The sequence below is a fragment of the Anarrhichthys ocellatus genome, unplaced genomic scaffold (genome assembly GCF_004355925.1).
Source record: "Anarrhichthys ocellatus isolate YVR2014 unplaced genomic scaffold, GSC_Weel_1.0 scaffold14, whole genome shotgun sequence".
Lineage (NCBI taxonomy): Eukaryota > Metazoa > Chordata > Actinopteri > Perciformes > Anarhichadidae > Anarrhichthys > Anarrhichthys ocellatus.
This window is the reverse complement of record NW_022280044.1, coordinates 5429141-5450483: the sequence shown is the minus strand read 5'-3', so window position 1 is coordinate 5450483 and position 21343 is coordinate 5429141. Positions and strand designations below refer to the sequence as shown.

Genomic DNA, 21343 nt, shown 5'->3' with positions numbered 1-21343 from the left:
TATATATATATATATAATTATATATAAAATCAAATACATTTGGAAAAACAATAATCCTAGAAACTACTGAATAGAAATATACACAGAAAAAGTAGAACAATTTTAAAAAAAGTAAGTAATGGTGATAAATGATTGGCCCCAAAAGAACATTTAAAGAGAACTTCAGGAATACAAGCAATTGGCCAACATTTGTATTAATACCTACATATTAGATACCATACATAAGCGATTGAGTGAAACAGTGAAAAACAACTGTATAGAAAAATACAACAAGTGAGACTGGAACTGGCCAACTGCTTGGCTGAACCTGCCTGTATTCCGAGTAATACACTACTTTTTTCTACTTTTGGTATTTTACAATGTAGTTTCATGATCATTTTTTCTTTTGCTAAACTGAACTTGCCTGTCTTCCCTTTATTCCCAAAAAAAAACGATGTTTTGAATAATATATTAATATTATGTACTATTTGTTCCTTACTTTTTCGATGTATATTATATAGTAGTTTATGGATAATTGTTTTTCCAGACATTTTATGTGACATGATATATATTTGACTTTTTATGTTATGTTTATGTTGATCTTGATGTTTCTGCTTCCTTTTCATCGAGGCTCTCCCTCATGTGGGAGCATCAGTTCAGCTCTGCTCTGATTGGGCCAACTTGAGAGTAGATTGACTCTCAATCATGCAGATCTCAATCACCTGAGTGCTCGTTGTGTTTGTGTCGGTACATTTCTTGCTCTGCTTTGTGAGGATCTGATAATGCCTGACGAAGATCTCTGTTAGATCTGATGTAACGGAGACATCAGAGTTGCTGGGAGCCTTTTAATACAGCGTGCAGATGTTTTGTTTGATTCTTGCCTCGGTTTGATCTTTTTGAATCAGCACCTGTTGACGTTTTTTGGATGTGCTTACCCCACACACACACACACACAAACTGAGCCTCTTTATTTCACTGAACTTTATTTTCCTTTTCCTTCACTTTGACGGCAGTATTGTCTTAAAAGACCTAACAATTTTCACAAATACAAGACGATGTTTTTCTCCTCAGAAATGCATTACTTGTATGTGTGACATCATGAATGTGTTTGGATGACTTTGGACAGAGAGGATACTGCACACGTGATGCTGCTCAGTGTTAACACTATTAATGTGTGTGTATGCGTGCCTACGTTTTAGTGCATGGGGATGATTGCTCGGATCATTGCATTTATGTGCAGCTATTGCAATCAGGTTGCAATGAGGATCAACATGATGTATGTCACGTGTAGAACTTGCATATTGAATACCTACCCCCAACACATTTCCACCCGAGAACAAATCACTGTTCACATTCTGAGAACAGTCGAAGCAAATAATTCTACTGAGGAGAAATGGGTATTGCCGTTGCAGATACAAAGTGTGAGCAGGACGTGGAAGCTTTAAATCGTTGAGTGATATTGATGCACAAGCAGGAGGTGGTGCAGCACACAGGCAATGAACAGTACGGCTTCAGTTCACGTACACAACTATGTTCAGGAGTCCAAATCACAGTTGTCCTACTAAAAAGTGGTAGAGGATCTCTCTGAGGTGTTTGAATGGATGTAAATAAACGAAATGGAAAATACATCTTTAGTCATTATCATGCAGTTGCATTCACTGCCATTGATACAGCAGTACAACAATCTGAACAGCAGTACAAACCGATACAACTAATACACACTGTGCTGCTGCATGTGCAAAGTTAAAGGGAAAATCCACACAAAATCAGAATTCAAGGTGCAGTTTTAAAACGGCTTTTAAACCAAGAAAGCTGTGATAATGACATCACATCACCATATTTGGGGATGTAAAATGTACTGAACTCAATGGACATCCCAGTCTCCAGAATGAAATGTTGCCATTGTCTGTTTTTAGTTACATGTTGAAGGTCGATATTCTGAACCACAAATACATTTCAAAAATATGTTTCATATTACTATATACTTGGTTAAGATTCGAAAAAAAGATCATGTTTTGTGTTAAAATAGTAACATATCAACGTAATGTAGCCACTGCCTTTCTTTCGTGACATTACGTAACAATGGTGAAGTTAACACATGGGATACCAACAGCAGTCTGCTGGGAGAAAGTCCTGTATCAGTTTGAAATACAATGCAGATGTTTGTTCCTGGTGACTGGGCTGCAATGAACTCATTCATCTTTGTTTGAGATATTACAGATGGGCAACAAAGAAACATTTGGATAAATGCCGGGAGAAACAAAAGCAGAGACTTGAATGTGAATTGAATCGTCCCTCCAGTCATTGGATCTCAACCCAACTGATCACCTATTGGAGATTTTGGAGCAAAGTGTTAAAGAGTGCTCTCCACTCAGGGCCGGGTTAACCTGCTAAAGGGACCCAGGGCAAAACTGATCTGTATGAGCATTAATGTATCACCCATCTGTGCATCCAAAACAGTTTGATTTGAAGGCAGGTCTTTCCAGTATGAGTGGCATAAATGTCCTCATAGCCTTGAAAAACGCTCTATGGTTGCTGTCAAGAGTCTCATGACCTGTTCAATTATTCACTGCCTATATGTCTCAAGATGACATCATCAGCACAGACTGTCTCTCTACTGTTCAAGTTCACACTATAAACTGAGCTGCACAAAGTTATAGAAATGACATAATTATGTCAATTCAACATTTGGAATGGATTTTCCCTTTAAGACCAAACAAAGCTTTTGTCCACCTGATACATCAAAGCCACTATTTCACAATATTTGATGGATCTGACATGCTGGTAAAATTCATGAGAATCATCAGAAAGGCATATGGCTCTAACAGTACACCAGTTACACCATCTTAAAATTACACATTTTCATTCTACACCAAATGCTAAGTTGATCCTTTACAGTCAGAATACATCCAATCTGCTCTAGTGTTCCTACTTCCACGACAAACTGAACGCACAAATACATATCTTAGTGATTGTCATCCTCATACACAATGACAAGACCCAGAGCCTTCAGCGAACCAACACATAATACATATACACAAACTCATACCACTTGTATCTGACTGTGTTACAGCATGCAAGCTTCAAACAATGTGTGCTTTCACTGGAGACAGCCGTTGTTTCAGTCAGTGCAAAGAGGCGAAGCTGGCACCTTCGTGGCCCCTGCGTTTGGAGCTTGGGCCTGTGTCCGGACACGTAGGGGAAACGGGGACTTCAAAAGAAGGGTTGGGAATATGCAAAGCCTCTCGTTTGCTTTTCTTTGGCCGAGTCTTGGCGTGGCGTGGTGGAGAGTTATCGCCTTGGGAGCTAGCAGTGTGGCGGGCCCCACAGCTCGTGGGGAGCTCCGGTGAAGGGTCAGAGTTCACCGCCGGGCCGCTGTCTGGGCAGGTATGAGCTGAGGGAGGTTTCCCCTGAGGACACGAGGTGGACAGGAGCGGAGGGATCGTGGCCGACTCCAGCAGACCTTTAGTTCCCTGTGTGCACTGGAGAGGCACGAGAAAGAGGAAGGGAAGAACAAAAAGACAAGAATTGATGAGACGAGTCAGTGAAGTAATCAGGGGGAACAGCAGGGCGTTAAAACAATGAACGCATCAACAGTTGCGCGAGACGAATCACAGGCAAGTTGGGAGTGCAAGCAGGCAACACGAGTGGTCCGAAGCAGGAGTTTGCAAATGTTTCATGCTATAGATCTGCACGTGGCTGCACATTGGACCTGGCGAATCCTATTTGATGGATGTTTAGCCCAAGGAACATTGTCCAGCAAGATAGAATGTGGTACAAAATTGTTGAAAAGATGACTCCAGCAAGTTAGTATTGCACTTTGATGAAGTGTGGGGCTCTGATTTGAACTGCACTGTTTATGTTGTTCGAGCCACCTGCCTCATATGCACCCAGTATGTAACTAAAGCTCTCTGTTCACAAGACAAGACTCCAGAGCTGGATTTATTCCTGCTGTAGGTTGATGTCACCTTTACAATGCTATAATGTGTTGTATATGAACACGGTGCCTCATGCTTTATATTCCTCACAGCAACTTTGTTTACATTCTTTCATTTACATTTGGAATTAGAGCGACTGTGATCTGCACACATAGAGCTTAATAATGTAATTAAAATTAAAAGGCCACAAAAGACACATAAATAGGATTCAATAGAATCTAAACAAAGTAAAACAGAAGATTATAATGAACTAAAATGAAATAAAACAGTGCAGCGACAGTGCAAGATATGAATAAATAGTCCAAAGTTTAAGTTAATAAAATACAGCAGCAACCAGAAAAGTCTTACGGTCTAATTCAAATGAACTGAGAGTAATGGTATCGCTTCTGGCCACTTGATGAATTCAAGTCAGCTATTTGTTGTCCTTTTCGCTTTATAAATGCTCCTTCATGTTCACTAGCTAGTGGCTAATTTTGTCTTACTGCTGTTTGGTGCTGGAGTGACAGTGTAGAATGGGTTTATCAGAGCTCTTTCACTGAAAACATCTGCCTTCTTCTGCTGCTGGAGACAACGCCGATATGAGAGCAGCAAGTAAAACAGTGAAGTTGTGGACCATAAAACCAAAACAGTGAGCCAAAAGTAACTAAAACACTTAAAGCTTTAATGCAAAGTGTGAATAATGGATAACCTTCAAGAGCATAAAGCCTTGGGGTTCATTTGTTATTCAAAACTAAAAACTGCCAGTTCACTATTCCCTGTGTAAAACATTTAAACTGCAGGTCAATCCATCCTCAAAGATGAGGAAACATTTGAACAACTCTCGTTTGTTTCCCTATATGGAGCTGCTCGCCCTTAACTTAAAACAATCATGTATCCATCGGATATTATAAGTACCGGTTTATCCCCCACATTTCATTGTACTAATCGGTTTTCTTCCATGACATCTTTCATGCACCTCTGAATGAGCTTCCTCCTGCAGCTAATATATCATTTTCATCTCCAAACTAAAGTAAAAAAGCAATACTAAAAACTTGCTTCAGCATGGCTTAGTTTTCCTCTCCAATCACGGCTCGAATGCTATAAAAAAAAGTCTTTATACCTTGACAGAATCAATTGAAAGTGTTAAATGATGCACTCTGAAATGTATTCAACATGGCAGCATATGGATGAAGCCATGCAGGAGTACAGCAGCGAGCAAACAGGACATGCAGACAGAGTGGTGGGCACAGGAGACTCTGCACTCGCTTTCCCTTTCTTTAAACAGGCTTACCAAGCTCAAGCATCACTTTTCCTGCACTAATGGTGGCTAATCAGCCCACGCAGAACACCGCAAAGTCCAGACATTTCACGTCCTTGTGTTGGTGGTGGGATACAGAGACAGACACAGAACAGCAAGTTAGGACCGATTGAATAGACACACAAACACTACGTGTGTTAGGAGCTTTTCTTCCCTCGGGAAATTCCTTCTGTACTCCAAATGTGCAAATTGGGAGGGTGGACAAACCGTACAATGAAAAATGAGTGACACAGATGATGAAATGCATGGACAAAAATGCATGTTTTTATTAATTTACATTTCAGATACTGACAATATAGAAATATGTATTAAAAGAAGATGGACAACTCAAACATGTAATACAAGCATGAAGGGAAACAATGTTGATCGGCTCGATGCGTGACAAATATGACTTAACATGAGACAGTAGAAAGTGAACAAACACAGAATACAAACGGGGAACGTTCTTCACAGCTTCACCGACGTATCAACTGAATTCAAAAGGCCTGTTTTACACACTCGCCAACAAAATGAATTTCGTTACTCTGGCGTAAACAAAAAGCCAAACAGCAGCTACTTTACCACTTGATATGAGTTCTGTGGCTCAGAGTGCAACTCTACCTGAACCACAGTTAACGTATTGTAAACAAAGGTTGCTGTACAACTCTCCAGGCATCCTTTAATATCCCTTACTCTCAGAGAGAGCAACGAGAGAGGACGAGCTGGAAACAGCATCCGAGTCTTCACTTCTTACACCTCCTGCTCTCCTCTCTCATAAAACACCCTGAGTCGACGAACACTGAGGTGTAGCTCGTGATGGAAAAAAGTGACAACAGTAGATGACATGAAACTACATATAGTGAAAAATGTCCGTAAACCTGATTTGTTCATTTCCATGATGTAAACAAGACTGAGCTGTGCAGAAGCATGAACTTCCCGGAGCAGCTGTCGTAACTCATCCGACTAACGAGGACAACAGTCAACCGCATTTCACAAAATCACAACTTAAAAGAATACCTCACATTTTTATGAAACAGGCTTATTTGCCCAGTGGCGCCGCTGTTAATAGTTAATAGGCTAGCTTTAACAGAAAGACACCAGGTTGATATTGATCTCACATTCTGAAAATAAAGCTAATTTGATTTTAAAAAATGATTCCTTCTAACCTGCTTTTCAACTTGATTAAAATGAATTGAAATTGTGCAAGTTAACTTATTTTAAAAGGTCTTGTTTGCACCGAGAAAAGTAAATACCAAAGCTCTGTCTTTAGTGCAAATAGAGAATATGTGGGGATTATCCCATACACAACAGTCAACAACAGGCAGCAGACGGATGCTGGGTTGGAGCTACGGTCGGCAACAAGGCTTCAAGTCAGGCAGAGGAAGAGTTTTGGTGGGAGTAGGGGGGTGCAGGCACAGGAGAGGGGGATCTCTGCAAGCCAAAAGCCAGCTGGGAAGATCCTCCTACCACGTTTTTAGTGGCCAGAGTGGGCAGCTCAATGTCCACACCCGCTGTCTGGACAGATTCATCCGCGGGCAGGAAACCTCGTCTGTCGATCAAGCTGAAAAGAAAAAAACAGAAACAATTATCTATCGATTCATTTTAAGCTTTACCAATTGAGGAAATTCTCTGTCAATTGAAATAATTCTCTGTCATGTACATTTTAAAACAGGGTCTCGTACTACACAATCAAATGTAAAGTGAAAGGAAAAATAAATAATTAAATCAATTGAGAGAAAAAAATTTAACAAAACCAAATGTGTGTCTAACCTGGGTGGCATGGGTCCACAGAGCACAGAGCAGCAGTTGATGAAGATGTTTTTATGACTGTATGGGTTGGTGACATCTTCTCCACTCTTCCCTGACCAGGAGCCTTTAATCTGGAACAGACAGGATATAAATGCGATATTAGTGAAATATCAATGTAATTAAATCAACTTCTCATTTACAAATATTCCCGAATTATCTTAACACTGTACCACAGGACACCAAAGTTACTATACTGTAATTGCAGTGCAACAAATTCAACTCCAGGCAGAACTCACATCTTCATTCGTGGTCAGGTTGGAAGCAACCAGGTATGTATGGAAGCCCGAGAGGCCCAAGATGGACCAGACTGAGAAGAAACATATCACCAGTTCCACTGCAGTGAAAGGTCGAGTCAAGGAGAGCATCAGTATTTTGGAAATAAATAAAACTCTGAAACACATTTGTGATTAAAGGATATCTGCCTGGACTCTCTTGCAGAGCAAACACCAGACCTTTTCCACCTTGAGCCCCTGAAAGAGAGGAAACAATAACACGGGCTCAACGTGTGTTTCTAAGGCCATTAAAGAGGAAAATGTGTGCAGTAGCCAAAACCAACAGATCACGACAAATCTGAAAACTAAAGAGCATTCTGTGTATTTTTCTTATCTGGCACCTAACCTGCTCTGATGTGGTAAACCCCGCCCGCCTGGCAGTCCAAGTGAGACAAAACAAACACTTACAGTTACTGGCAGGTGCTGTTTGAGAGCCAGGTGTGTTAGCAGTCACTATCAGTAACATCCTGACTGTTTTTCAACCATAAAAAAAAAAAAAAAAAGAAACCACCCGTGAACCAGAGCAAAAACACATACTCAGTGCTAGATGTGTGGTCACGCAGCCGAATATGAACGCCGTCAGGAAGGAGAGCGACACGATGAAGGTGTAGAAGAAACGGTAGTTGCGTTTTCCCACACAGTTCCCCACCCAGGGGCAATGGTGGTCGAATCGCTCTGAATGAGAAACGCACCAAAACAAGGATTCAGCACTGACATTTTGAAAAGTACGCCAATATGTCAATCAAGTCGGTCCAGCATGAACTGGAGTATTGGGATCGTGTTCACTGAGACCCTACGAGGCCTCCATTCATTATTCATCATGTGGAAATGTCAGAGCGCTGGTGTGTGTGTGTGTGTCCACAGCTCACCCACACAGTTGTCACACAGGCTACAGTGGGAGGTGCGCGGAGGCCGGAACATCTTGCAGGTGAAGCAGTACTTGAGCTTCACCACCTGCTGGTTGATGATGATTTCCTTGGTGCGCGGTGGAGGCCGATAGCTGGTGTTGCCAGTGTTGTCTGCAGAGAGGAACAACAAGATAAAATACATCAGACCTAAAACACCAACTGCTACCCAACCACGGCCAACACACACACACACACACACACACACACACACACACACACACACACAAAAGGTTTCTCCTTATGCTGCCCAATCGGACTTCTTCTAAGGACTGCATTGGCGTGGACAGTTAGTTTAGTTCAACTCTTTGAGGAGCAGGGTGAGACACACTCACTTCCAGGTGTGACCTTTTAATGTGTCAAAGGATACTTCATCATTAAATTGAACTGGCAAAAGAATGACTGCTGTTAATGAGACATTGCCTTGTGTTTTCTTTCGATATTAGTCAAAAGCAATTAAGGCAATCGTTGAGCGCTGACCCCCACTTATGACTTGAGTCGGTCCTTACCGATCTGTTTTTCGATGTCTGCCGCCTCATCTGGTGTCGCTCTGGGCAGGATGCCCGGGTCGGTGAGGCTGGTCTGGAGCAAAGTGATGACCACAAACACAAAGAGGCCTCCTCCAATAACAGGTATGCAGCTGGTCAGGTGTTTGACCAGGAAGGGACAGCTGTGATACAGAGACAGGTGGAGAGAGGGTGAACTACAATACATAGGGACCAAATCAAAAGGCTGGAGACGAAGCTCCACGTCGTATAACTTGGCCTGCTTTTTTTCATCCACCAGGGGATCTAGTTTTAATTAACATTCAGTGTCTTTAATCACCATCTGACATCCATGGAGACGGAACACACTTTTCACTACACTGCATAGAAATAATTCCCTATCATAGTACATATTGGTCTTATTAACAACTGAAAAGATTAATTAAAATGTTTGTGTATAACCGAAATAGAGGATTTTAAGGCCAAACAGGAATGTAAAATATTACCAGACGACATAATGAAATCGGACCTTTTTTTGGTATTTTTGGTTTTTTGGTTGGTAAATAAATTGCTCCCGTCAAACATTAATAAGGACATTTTATGAATCTACGGTTCGGCGCTGATCTAACACATCAGACGGGAGTCAATGCAGTAAAATGTTAATTGTAAAGAGCGAGTTTGCATCGTTGTGGAAGCTAATATGCATTGATGTTCCAGACTCACAGGTGATACGTGACAGAACCGTGAAACACAATATTAAAACATGAACTCACTCGAATATAAAGAATAATCCACTTGTGATGAGAATAAGGCCCAGGGTGAGGGGCAGGACCCCACTCTGACGGGCCACTATGATCCGTCCATCGCAGTAGAAACGATTCTTTCCCGGGAAAACCTGCCACTTTCTCCTCGGTCTTCTCTTCGGCTCCTCTGTCTTGTCACTGTCGTGTCCGAGATGAGGGGTCGGGGTCGGGGTCGGCGTCGGAAGTGCCCGAGGGTCGATTTGTTGATACTCGCAGTTTTTCATGGTTTACACTGAAGTTTTGCGGCTCTGTCCCAATTCGGAGAACCGGGGCATTTGTCCAACGGTCGACAACATCACCGACGCCTGTGCATGAAGCAGCTGAATGGAGCAACATCAGTACACCCAAAATACAGTCACCGTGGCTAGCTCGTTAGCTTGCTCGTCTTGCACATAATAGCAAAACCCTTTTGGGTAATCTCCAGAGGTCCTGCATGCATGAATCAAGAGGAGCACTAGAACTTCCCTAATATTTTATATTCTCCTACAAAAGAGTCCCGAAACATTACTGAAAAGTATTGGTTTTAGCTACGCTGTCATGAAACGAGTCGTCCGGTCAAACCAGCTGTTGTCAAACTTAACAACAAAGAAAAGGTTTTATTTCCGGTTGATATTCTTTCAAAATAAACTGCCTACATATTTCTGAGATGTAGGCAGATATAATGAAACCTGGGTATATAAGTCATTGTATGTCTTCATTACAAGACATCATTAAATAATTTCAGACAATTTATAGCCAATTTCTTATTAATATTTACGCATTACATTAATGACATTCATAGAGTAGCCACATAAAGCATCAAATACTTCTTGCACTTAAATTATGATATTTCTCTCTCCATAAATATCCGTCCAAAGTAATATCCGGTAAATCAACGGCCACTGTGGGTGACTTGACGTAGTCGCAAAGCTATGGAGCTATCAACAAGGTAACAGGGGTGTTATGGCGAGTTCTGCCTGCATGCCAAGATTACTGTGGTCAAACCGGCCTCCACTTCAAAAAACACAGTCAAGCCAGCCCGCACGTTGTTTTGCGGTACGCATATGTACAAGGCATTACGGTAGTAGCGTGTAAGAACTGACTTCAAAATAAGAGCAAAGTTCTGGTGAACGTGATAAGACAAAGTCACATTCATTCAATAAGTCTGTAAATCATAGATTAATTAATTAATACATTACAAACATAAATAATACATACATACATACATCAATAAAACTAAATTAATGAATGAAAAAGTATACATTTTATAAATGAAAACTTTAAAACAATATTAATTACTGCATGCAAACTGTTTTTCAAGGAAAAATGTAATTCCAATTGTGTTTATTCAAATATATCAATAAAGACTACATTTAGAAAGAACAGTATGACTTATAATGACTACACTATATCAAATTCAGAAACTTCAAGGTTACACTAAGTGACCAATTTACCTCAAATTTTAGATTCAAATTAAAAGGAAATTGTCCACAGTTCAAAACTAATTTCATATCAGATTAATAGTAAAACACCTCAGTGTCAATTATGGATAATCAGAACATTTTGATGAAGTATTTCAAAATGAAAGCCCTTCAAAATATCATGCATGTGCCAACTTCCTTATAATTTCAGATTAACTTTTAAAATAAATGGTCTATTGTTACATAATAGTTTCGCCTTAGATTAATAGTACACTACCTCAAGGTGCCGCTCAGACGGGAACCAGCACATTATGATGTAGCGTTTCAAAATGAAAGCCCTTCAAAATCTCATTCATGAGACAATTTGTCTAATTTAAGATGAGATTTTAAATATAAAATATATATATTAAATAATAATAAAAATGCACAATATATACAATGAAATAGAATAATTAAAGTTCACTATCTAAACAATAGTGCAAAGATTTAACCAAACAAAACAAACAAACAACAGTAACGGTGTTATAGTAAAGTAAAGTGACAAGACATCATTAAATAATTTCAGCCAATTTAGTGTTTAGAGTGAGTTTTTTTATTTTTTGAGGGGGGGTAGTGAAATCGTGAAATGTAAATGATTGTGTCAAATTTTCGTAATTATACGTTAAAATAAATGTTTTATCATAAGCTGTGATCATTGTTATAAATGAGTCATGAAAACCTTCATAATATAGTAGTATGTCATAAAAACTGTCATGGTTTAGTAGACTACTTTCAATGTCAGTGTACCTGTTGTTTTTGGCAGGCAGTCAGAATATTGAGTAACACCGGAAACCATGTCAAAATAAAAGTTTCTAAATGTTGACTTTTAGTTTTTGAGCGTGTGTGTGCGTGAGCAAATGTAAAAAAATATATAATGTCGCCTTCTCTGCTAATTTCTACGTGATTAAAATACTTTGATACCGTGTTGCCTTTGTGTATACGTAAAATACATTATGAAATCACAGTGGCAATTTTACTTGCGTTTTATTTCTGAAGTCATAACCGGAAGTCCAACCTCCTGTTCGAGCTACCTGGTGCTTTTCCTCCACCTTGACGCTCAGGTACGGGGAGCAGGTAGAAAACTCGCCTGAAAGTGACATATTTTGAGCAGAGTCGATATACAGGACGTTCAAAAACGAATTTAACACAGAAATGTTTAATGTGAGGTGGCGAAGACAACAAGTAATTCGGAAGTCAGTTGTGCGGACGCACCGTGTAAACTGTGAGTACAGGCTCATGTTTAGTGAGTAAGTCCTCTAATGGAGGAAAGAGTCCAGATGACAAGTCGCCATGGAAGTGAAAACAATGTATAATGTTACATGAAAGTGGCTAAACGTGTGTTCAATCTGTAACGTGTAATTAATGGTAAATGAGTGTAAAACTAACGTGGGAAAAAGCCGCTACATATTATTTTCATTTTAGTTGTTTGTTTATTAGCTTTCGGCTAATAACTACATGGTATCGCTGCTGTAAACATTCGTTCAACAGATGCATGGTTACTCTAATAAGTGTTTTAACATAGGTTTGCTGCAATCGTGGCTGTCTTCAAGCAAGCAAAGGTGGCATTAGCTTCCAACATTTTCAAATTGAATTTGGTGTAATTGTGTTGATTCAGTGTCACTGTGTAAACACGGGAGATGGGTTTGCACTAAGCAGTGGATATATGGAGTGATTCTGAACCTTTTTCACATAATATTTTATATTTTGTCTTCATTTAACAGTTGCAATGTAACAGCTTAGTTTCATTTTTAGAAATCCCCCTGACATCATGCAGTGACTAGGTAGTTTACTGTGACTGCGTGCTCACACATCACCCAGAGAACCAGTTGGGTCACTTTATTTGACACTTGGGGATAGTAGTTTCACGTTTGTTTTAAAGAGAGATGCCCTAACTTGTTTGATGATGCAATCCCCCCCCCCAAGCTGTCACAGCATGAAGTTACACCTATATTGACCTCATTTTCTCTCATGCTCGTACAGATTCTGGGGGCAGTAAGTCATGTCCGTTGGCAGTTTGAGGCACAGCTCGGGGCCCGGCAGCTACAGGCATGGAACCAGCCGGAGCAGCAGCCAGAGGTCGTCCTACGAGGAGCGCTGTGTCGACCCAGTGGAAGACAGGCTTCCCAACCCGGAGCCAAAGTTAGCCCACAAAGCTCACCTGAAGGATGCTAACAGAAAGGAGTCTGAGACCATTGGCTTCATTCCTGGCTCAGCTGACCCGTCCTCTGCGACACAAACGTGCAATCCTTGCTCTCCTCAGAGGAGCTGTAGGAGCTTTGTGTGCAGCGTGCTCACCTGCGGATTGTACCGGGTCTGCCAGCGTTCCGTCTTCGCTCCGTGCCTGGCGCCGAACGAGAGCTCCCCAGACGAACCGGAGAAGGTGAGCCTCCGATCTGTGAACCCGGAAGGCGACAAAGAGGAGGACGGCACAGACTGGCTAGGCGACGTCCGCATCGCTGGAGTCAAAGTCGACACTACGAGAGAGTACTTGGATGTTGTAACTAAATCTCCATCGTATGTGCCTCCGCCCGGTGGTCAAACACAGCCCAGCCACCCGTCTCTGCATGAGTCCATGAGGTTCGACGGCTGGGAAGATGGCGAGGAGGACGTGGACTCCCTGATTGCAAAGAAGCTGCTGGAGCTCTACTCTGAGTATCAGATCGAAGAGTTGGCCAGGTGCACCACGGACTCTGTGTTCCTGAAGAAGAGCAAGGCCATCAACCAGCTCATCAACTCGCTGGCCGAGGAGCACAATATGGGCGAGCAGGAGGCGGAGTGTCGGCTGGTGCGCGGCATCATTCGCATCAGCACTCGGAAGAGCAGCAAGAGGAGGCCACACGTCTCCCGGGTGGAGAGGACGCTGTCGGACAGCGGGAACGAGACGATGAGGGAGAGCGATTCCTTCTCCTTCAGCAACAACAGTGAGTTCTAGTTTTTCACGTCATACGTCCACAAATATCAGCTTCTAAAAACGCCATATATATGCTTTTCTGCCATCAAGTAACCATCCCTCTCTTTTACTCTTGTGTGCTCAAGATGATTACAAATCAAATCCAAACATCCAAATATCTGAACTGACTTCCTCTGACAAGTGTGCCAGAGAGATGTGGAGGACCAATGGAGGTGATTATTATGTTATTACTCACACAGTATACTGTTATATTCACATACAGTTTTTAATGAAAATTGGATGAATAGTGTGTCATTCACTTATTTTGTTTACAGTAGTTTGATTAGTGGCTTTGAATAATGGGCATGTTTTTGTTTTGCATAACTTGGCTGTTATAACAAGGGAAGTCCGTCACGCATGTATGCCAACAGTGGCTGCTCTCACAGTACTTATCCAGCAGCATGAGCCTGAGTTTGTTTTTTAATCAGAAGTAGCTCAACACCTGTTTGACTTCCTGATAGATTCTGTTCCGACTTTTAGCATCCACTTTCTGTTTCAGATGAGACGAGTCTGGATTTAAAGGGTGCTAATTATTTGGATGCATCCTGATCTCTAGATTGGATTTAGATTTAGATTTCTCATCTTTAATACATTCATTTCAGCTTTTTGTAAACTTTCTGACCTAAAATGAAGGTTTAAATCAGTGGTTCTCAAACTTTTTCTGTCATGAATTAAAATGCACTGCCCAAAGCTGTCAGAGGTTTGAGACACACGAAACACAATTCTCCCTTAAAGTTGAGAGAAAGATCGGCTTCTTCATACTGGACTCAGTCTAAAAAGCACCCGTAATTTTTAATCAAATAATCAACCCCCCCCCCCCCCCAGGTTGACTTGACCTCTGTGTCCTTATTGTTGGCCCTGCAGGTGTTTGACTTCTGGTGTCATTTTACAGTTGGCTTTTGTGCGATTACATCTGACTACTCAATCACATTTCCTACTACACAACAAGTTTTAATGTGCCGTTGTAGAAAATAGAAATATGGCCTATAAAAGTGATGTTTACTATTCATTTAAAAGTGTGTATGGTGCAGTTCAACTCTTTGATTTTGGAGATGTTCTCCCTTTAATCTGTTGAGGACAGTGAGTCAACACCAATTACCTCCACAGAAATGCCCGAAAAATGATTTTAGGTCTTGATCTTCTACCATGTAGACCGTTTTGAGATTTGTTAATGTTTGGGACGTCCGCCAATATCGAGTACAGAAAACAACCCAAACAACAAACCAATGGCAAACTAAAAACGTAAATCATTTTACTCGGGGAATTCACTGAACTCTCTTAACTGCACAAGCTTGTTGGTAACGGCTTGTTTTCAACTTGCTCGTGCGACATTTTATCAGAGTTGCAATGTGCTGTGAAAATAAAGAGGGAAGAGTTCGATGGGACGTTGGATACCAAAGCAAAGTGATTTTTGTTACACTGTTAGGTGCAATGTAAGACGATCACCTGGACCGCAGTCTGCAGAAAGATGGGACTTCATTTCATTGGTATTAAGATTCTTAAAGATGCCTCGTGGAGTTTTCTTGCAAACAAACAAGGTTTCTGTTTGTCTTCTGTGTTAATCATTTAATTGCACGTTGTGTATTGTTGAAGTCTAACAATGTGACGAATGCATGCACTTCCTCATAAAACATTTGCATTTCAAAATATTGATCGGGTCTGCTTATTAGAACATAGTCACTATAACAGATAATATAAGTTACATCTTCCCTTTACGTGAGCTGCTAAACACTCCTAATATTATATTCACATTAAACCCCCAACTCAGCATCCTCGCCCTCAATGGACGAACGCCAACCTTTTGGCCGTCTTTGCAGATTAAGACAAATAAATCCAAATCATTATAATGAAATATGATCGTGTCTTTTTTTAATTTTTTATAGGTCATACTTCCAGATCTCCATCAGCCTACTCGCCTTCTCACACAGGGACTAATTCTTCCGGTGTGCCACTCATTCGCACCTCTGTGAGAACATGATTCCTGCTCAACAATGAGCCGTCTATGCTTGAATTATTCTGTCCCGCTGTGTCCACAGGTTCTCACGTGGGACGTTGAAAGGCGACGCTATACCTGCACGGGAGTCTCTGGCTGAGCCAAGCTCTCTTGTAGGGGCTTTGCTGTGGGGAGGAGAAAATGTGAATATTCACATTGTCTGAAGGAATTCAGTGAACTCAGGGCTGTCTGTGTGTAGGATGAATATCATGTGCATGTTTGAAGGATTGCTTGATTGAGAGCGTGTCCTGCAGCAGCTCTTTGTGGCTCTTGTTGTATCCCGTTTGTCCTTGAAGGAGACGCATTTTGGCTGTTCAGATTATTCTGCTGTTGTTAAGCAAAGGATTTAATTCTGTAAGTTATATATATATATATATTATTTTTTGCACATTTCATCATCTTGTAATTATCTTAATTTTAAACTAATTTGTGTGATTTTTTTTTTTTTTTTTTTTTTTTAAACTATTCAATGCTTTTAATCTAGTGGTTGTGTATCTCATATTTACAGTGATTCCAGATGAATGATCAGAAATTATGTTCTGGGAGTTTTCATAATTTGCCATATTTCATATTGATGTAAGAAGGTATTGTGTGGCAAACAGTGTGCATGAAGACAATGTTCAACATTATGGCTTAAATCTTCTCATTCTAATATTGGGTGGAGTTTTTGTAGTGTGCCTCGTTGTACAGTAGTAATAAGAATGGAAAAGGAACACTTTTTTGGGGGGAAATGAGCTTCTTTGCTAAGAGAGAGTTACAAGCTACAGCTTAGCTTGAAACAAGGGGAAACAGCTAGCCTGAAGGTAACAGAAATACAGCAGAAGTATAAAACCGTCAAGATGTGTTTTTTTCTTATGCAGCAGACTATTCCTTGGATACAATTTGACATTATTACAGTTTTGCGTTCTGTATATATTAGAGATTATACACAACACGTTAATGAATTGCCTTCAAAGGCGCTGACAGGAGTATTTTGTCATCTTTGGACTGAGCCGGGCTAGCTGTTTTCCACGGTTTCAGTCTTAATGCTAAGCTAAGCTAACCGGCTAGGCGGTGGCTTCATATTCACCGTAGAGATATGAAAGTGGTATCCTCTTGCCAAGAAAATAATATTAGTTTTTTCCCCAGAATATAGATTGTGAAAATGTTTCTTTCTGTTGTGAGGTTTATGACGTTCGTAGAGTGTGGAGCCTGTTTGTCTTTCTTCAACGCAGATTATTATTATTAGTGTAATAACATGAACTCGGTGTTAACTGCAGCTAGTCTAATATCATGTTGACCTATAATGACATCGTTCTGACTCAAGGGGCGCGTGTCTGCTTTTACTACCGCAGCCATGCCTGCTGTGTTTGCTCCTGGGTTCTGATGGGAATTTGGCCAGCTGACTCAGTGGAATGCTTCTTATCAGCATTAAGCTTATGGACTCCTTTTGTAATACCTTCAGTTATCACACATGGGCATTTTGTTTTCATTCGCACACTAGATTTTCTCAGAAGGTTTCCTCTCACCAAGGTGTTGCACTTTGTGTTTTCTGCCATTGATGTGTTGGCAGGTTCTTATATTGACACTAACTCGTCTTTTAACTGATTTCTTGTTGTAAAAACAATAAAGCAAATGAAGTGAAACAAAAAGAAGAAATTGTTTGCTCGTCATTTGCCACACATGGCCACACGAGGGAGTCAAAGTACTCATCTTTTTTTTAAGGTCAGGTCATGCTGCGTTTAAATCCCCCCTCCAGTAGGACACTGTCATGCAGTTCTCAAGCTTTATGAAAACTGAAGCAAATATTAAAATGTTTATTAATGAGCTTCTCGACCGAGGTTCACTATAAAATTCCATACAACAACACTTCAACTCGCACAAGGCTTTCTCACTGGGATCTCATTGCACAAACAACATCTCTGTTAATAAATGCAACATATTTGCGTTGCCAATTACTGGCTTGAAGAAGAGTTCTGTGACCAGGCTGTGGCTGACGCTCTGAATGGTGGAGGCTGCTCGAAGGACGTGACTGAAGCGAGCGGCGTCCTCTGGGTGCAGGAGGTGGATGACTTCTCGAAGAGCTCTCTGAGCTTCCTGTTGGAGGCCTTCGATGAACGACGAGGCGTTCAATCCTTGAACAGCTGTAGCGGATAAAGAGAATACTGTGTTTAAACACATATCCAACCAATTAAATTAGCATGGCAAAACTGATAAAAATGAGTTTTTACCTGAGTTGAACAGCAAAGCCCCTTTTAGATAAGCATACTCCTTTGGACTGAGATCCAGATTCCACAGCTTATGCAAGCAAGCTCTCAAGTTGTGGAGTCCAGCAGCAGTTGGTCGGTCAGCCTCGTTGCCCGCGAGTCCTGGTCCGAGCAGAATCTTTCTAAGGATACTCGTATTTGGTGCATCCGTCACCTCAAAGACTATCTTTTCTTGGGCCAGCCCCAGAACAAATAGAGGAACCCAGCAGTGTCTTAACAAAGATGACTGATCTCCTGATGGAAGCTGACTGAAGGATGGCAAACTTCTCACGAAGCAGATGGTTTTGACCAGCACGCTGGAGGCCACTTGGCAGGTGGCCTTTGGGTCCTTGAGGCAAACCGCCCGCCTCTGCTCACAGGGGCAGTTGTGTGCTGTGGCGTCACGGTTCAGTTTGTCATTGAGGTAGCGACTCTCGCTCCCGCTCAAGATGTTGTAAAGGATCGTGTGAGGAGGCTGATCCCGGTAACCAGAGCAAGAGTGGTTTGTAATCTCTTCCAGAGGAAACATTACGAAGGAAAAAAAGTATCCGCAGAATGACTCCAGTGAACTCCAGCTCAGGCCCTGACTGTATTTATCTAGGATGTGGCATAGTCAGCCTTGACCCTCCTTTTTAAGACCCTGCATTTGAGGGGGAAAATGGTTCTCTCACGTGGCGGCGATAAGGCTAACCTCTGCAGCTGAACAAGGGAAGGGAAATACAGAAGCCGGTGGGGTGAATGACATTTATCATGTTTACTTTAGTCATTAACTCAGCCTGTACCAGTCTACCAAGGTCTGATGGGGTCAACGCACAGGATGCCACCTGACATGTGTCCCAGTTACACCCTGGAACTGCATGACAGGTCACAATGTTTCTATCTTTGAGGATTACAACTGTGCTGCCAGTTTCAGAAATGGACTGATTTGTAGTTCATTTAATTAACTGGCATGAAATCTGCCTTTATGATGTTTACCTGACTGTTCTGACATAAGATTTTCTGTTATGAACATGTTGCATATGATATAGGCAACTAACTATGTGGAAACTCCTCATAAGCATGATTTAATTAAGGTGAAATCAGTTCGTTAAATTCCTCTATAGATCCTGTAATCTGAGCCGCAGACAGAGCTGTGAACTCTCGCCCAGTATGGATATCACTTTCTAATACTATGTGTGATCTAGTAACACTAATTGTCAGTGAAAATACTTTGTATGATTCATAACATAAGATGTTAATAATACTTGTAACATCTTAAAAGCAAACTGGCTTATTCTTTGACATAACCGTTAAATTGGTACAAACCATCCAGCTGCCTTTGTTGATAGCATCCATGATTATAATTTATGCTACAAGATATGAATATAATTTGGAAAGTAGCCTACTTGAAGCCTTTGAAGAAGCCCTATCAGGCCAAAACACCCAACATTGTCTGAGGCCTACAGGTGTTAATAATAACAATATAAATAATTTTCCTGGTATGGTAAGATAAACTGTCCGGTGTCAAAAGTTGAACAAATAAATTAATAAAACAAAAGCCTATTTGAAGCTATACATTCTGATAAAATACAATTTTAATTTCAGAGTTTTATTCCACTAATCAAGCCACCTTTAACCTTACAAAACGTAATTCTGATATAAAAGAGCAGAATCTTTTTTCTTTTTAAGCTGTTATTCTGAATATTGTTTTTCTGCTAATGTAATATTATTTTCTGCTACACTGGGGCCATGAACTCACGAGGGCAAAAGTAAATTAATACAGTTGCGTTTTAAAATTATAATGAAGTGGTTTAAAAGTATATTTACAATAAAATCGTATTCTTTATTTTCTAGAATATTCTCCCGGGCGCCTCAATCGCTCCCTGAACCAATACTCTCACTTTATTGGATATTCTGATTGTCATTCAAAAATCTAACCTTCCAATTGGTCAAATTCTGCGTGGGCGGGGTTTGTTTCCAGGAAGTGAGTTGTGTGTGACTACGGGCTCAACTCAACTTTTTGCTCGTCATTCGTACAGCTAACATTATTGTATTCAAACCGTTTCTCAATCTACAAACATGGGCGATGATGAAGAAAAGTATGACGGCATGTTGCTTGTTATGGCGCAACAACACGAAGGAGGGATACAAGAGGTAACGTAGTGTTAGCGCTCACATGTTAAAGCTACCGTGCTAATGCTAAAGCTAGTTAGCCTGTAGGCTAGTTGGCACACCTCGCATGTAACGTTAAGCAGTGGCGTTCAGAAAAGCAGATGTTTTCAGCTGTATACAGGGTTTATCTAATGGTTTCATAATTATTAATAGCACATACTGTAAGTAACTATATGTCTTTAATCAATGGGGTGTTACGTTTAATTTGGCGTGCACGTGACTAACAAAGCAGCACGAGATTTCAGTCAAATTATATTTTTTGGTTTTTATATAACTGTTTTTCTACAGGATTTATTTTTCAGCGTCCTTTTCTACACTTACTTTTTTTTATATGTAGCACTGTGATGCTGGGCCCTGTAATTAATAATATATAATAATATAAATTAATTATTTTTTTATTTTTTATTTATGAATAATAATGTAATTAATTCACAATAATAAATGGAATATTTGAAATAATAACATGAAGTTATGGAGGATGGGAAGAATAATTAAATGTTGATAAAACAGCCATGAAGCTGATAAATATAGAGGGGCTGTCATATAATCCAGTCATGCCAACAATCCTCAAGCACATAATTCATAATAATCAGTTATATTTGATATATCTGTGACGGCCTATTTTTCTCTCAACAGTTAGTAAACACATTTTTCAGCTTCCTCCGCCGCAAAACAGATTTCTTCACCGGTGGTGAAACAGGTGCTGCAGAGATGGTGAGCGATGTTTCTGTATCTGAAGCTAATGTGACATTTGATACTACGTGCATGCTCTGTGTCATGACCGAGACATATCTCCATATACTAATTTCTGATCATCTCTCTTCTACAGCTGGTCAAAGATGCTCTCGCCCACCACAGTCAGCTGGCGGTGAAGTCCCACAAAGAGAAGCAGATGAAACAGGAGAAGGAAAAGAAAGAGAAAGTTGAGAGAGCCGCCAAGCTAGCGGAGGAAAAGAAGAAGAAGACGAACGAAGAAGGTCCCAGAATTCAGGAACTGACCGACGAAGAAGCGGAGAAACTTCAGACTGAATTAGACCAGGTGAAATCTGGGAGCCTTGAGAATCACTGTCGTTCCTTTACAAAGATTATTAATGTATTCGTGTTTTTTTTTAATATAT

At 40.7% G+C, this 21343-nt stretch overlaps 4 protein-coding genes across 8 annotated transcripts in view; 2 read left to right on the top strand and 2 right to left on the bottom strand.

The window, feature by feature from the left end:
* Positions 1 to 806: 806 nt before the first annotated feature.
* On the bottom strand, positions 807 to 10031 carry zdhhc18b (zDHHC palmitoyltransferase 18b). Of its 2 annotated transcripts, none has more exons than XM_031854322.1 (9): positions 9438 to 10031; positions 8689 to 8849; positions 8144 to 8293; positions 7812 to 7949; positions 7421 to 7472; positions 7239 to 7341; positions 6964 to 7073; positions 6661 to 6754; positions 807 to 3461 (listed from the first exon to the last, which is right to left on the bottom strand). In XM_031854322.1, exons 1-9 carry the CDS (start codon positions 9689 to 9691, stop codon positions 3105 to 3107), a joined length of 1419 nt encoding a protein of 472 aa, XP_031710182.1. In that variant the 5' UTR covers positions 9692 to 10031; the 3' UTR covers positions 807 to 3104. The 2 variants fall into 2 exon arrangements, 1 of the variants encoding a protein (XP_031710182.1); XR_004213009.1 differs by having other exon boundaries at positions 3387 to 3461; positions 5188 to 6754.
* A 1913-nt stretch (positions 10032 to 11944) lies between these two features.
* Positions 11945 to 17466, top strand: kdf1b (keratinocyte differentiation factor 1b). 4 transcript variants are annotated; one of them, XM_031854129.1, is made up of 5 exons: positions 11969 to 12128; positions 12887 to 13827; positions 13943 to 14029; positions 15740 to 15799; positions 15893 to 17466. In XM_031854129.1, the coding sequence occupies exons 2-5, from the start codon at positions 12906 to 12908 to the stop codon at positions 15910 to 15912; spliced, it is 1089 nt and encodes a 362-aa protein (XP_031709989.1). In that variant the 5' UTR covers positions 11969 to 12128; positions 12887 to 12905; the 3' UTR covers positions 15913 to 17466. The 4 variants fall into 4 exon arrangements, with proteins under 4 accessions (XP_031709988.1, XP_031709989.1, XP_031709986.1 ...); XM_031854128.1 differs by having other exon boundaries at positions 11945 to 11980; positions 15740 to 17466; XM_031854126.1 differs by having other exon boundaries at positions 15740 to 17466.
* Positions 17467 to 17730: 264 nt separating this feature from the next.
* Positions 17731 to 18603, bottom strand: nr0b2b (nuclear receptor subfamily 0, group B, member 2b). Its single transcript, XM_031854328.1, has 2 exons — positions 18060 to 18603; positions 17731 to 17972 (listed from the first exon to the last, which is right to left on the bottom strand). The coding sequence occupies exons 1-2, from the start codon at positions 18601 to 18603 to the stop codon at positions 17731 to 17733; spliced, it is 786 nt and encodes a 261-aa protein (XP_031710188.1).
* A 1421-nt stretch (positions 18604 to 20024) lies between these two features.
* The window catches only part of nudc (nudC nuclear distribution protein), an 8736-nt gene continuing 7417 nt past the window's right edge, over positions 20025 to 21343 (top strand). The window contains exons 1-3 of the mRNA XM_031854076.1: positions 20025 to 20207; positions 20862 to 20939; positions 21055 to 21264. Of these exons, the coding sequence (XP_031709936.1) occupies positions 20133 to 20207; positions 20862 to 20939; positions 21055 to 21264 (363 nt within the window). The 5' untranslated portion in view covers positions 20025 to 20132. The remainder of the gene's footprint in view (positions 20208 to 20861; positions 20940 to 21054; positions 21265 to 21343) is intronic.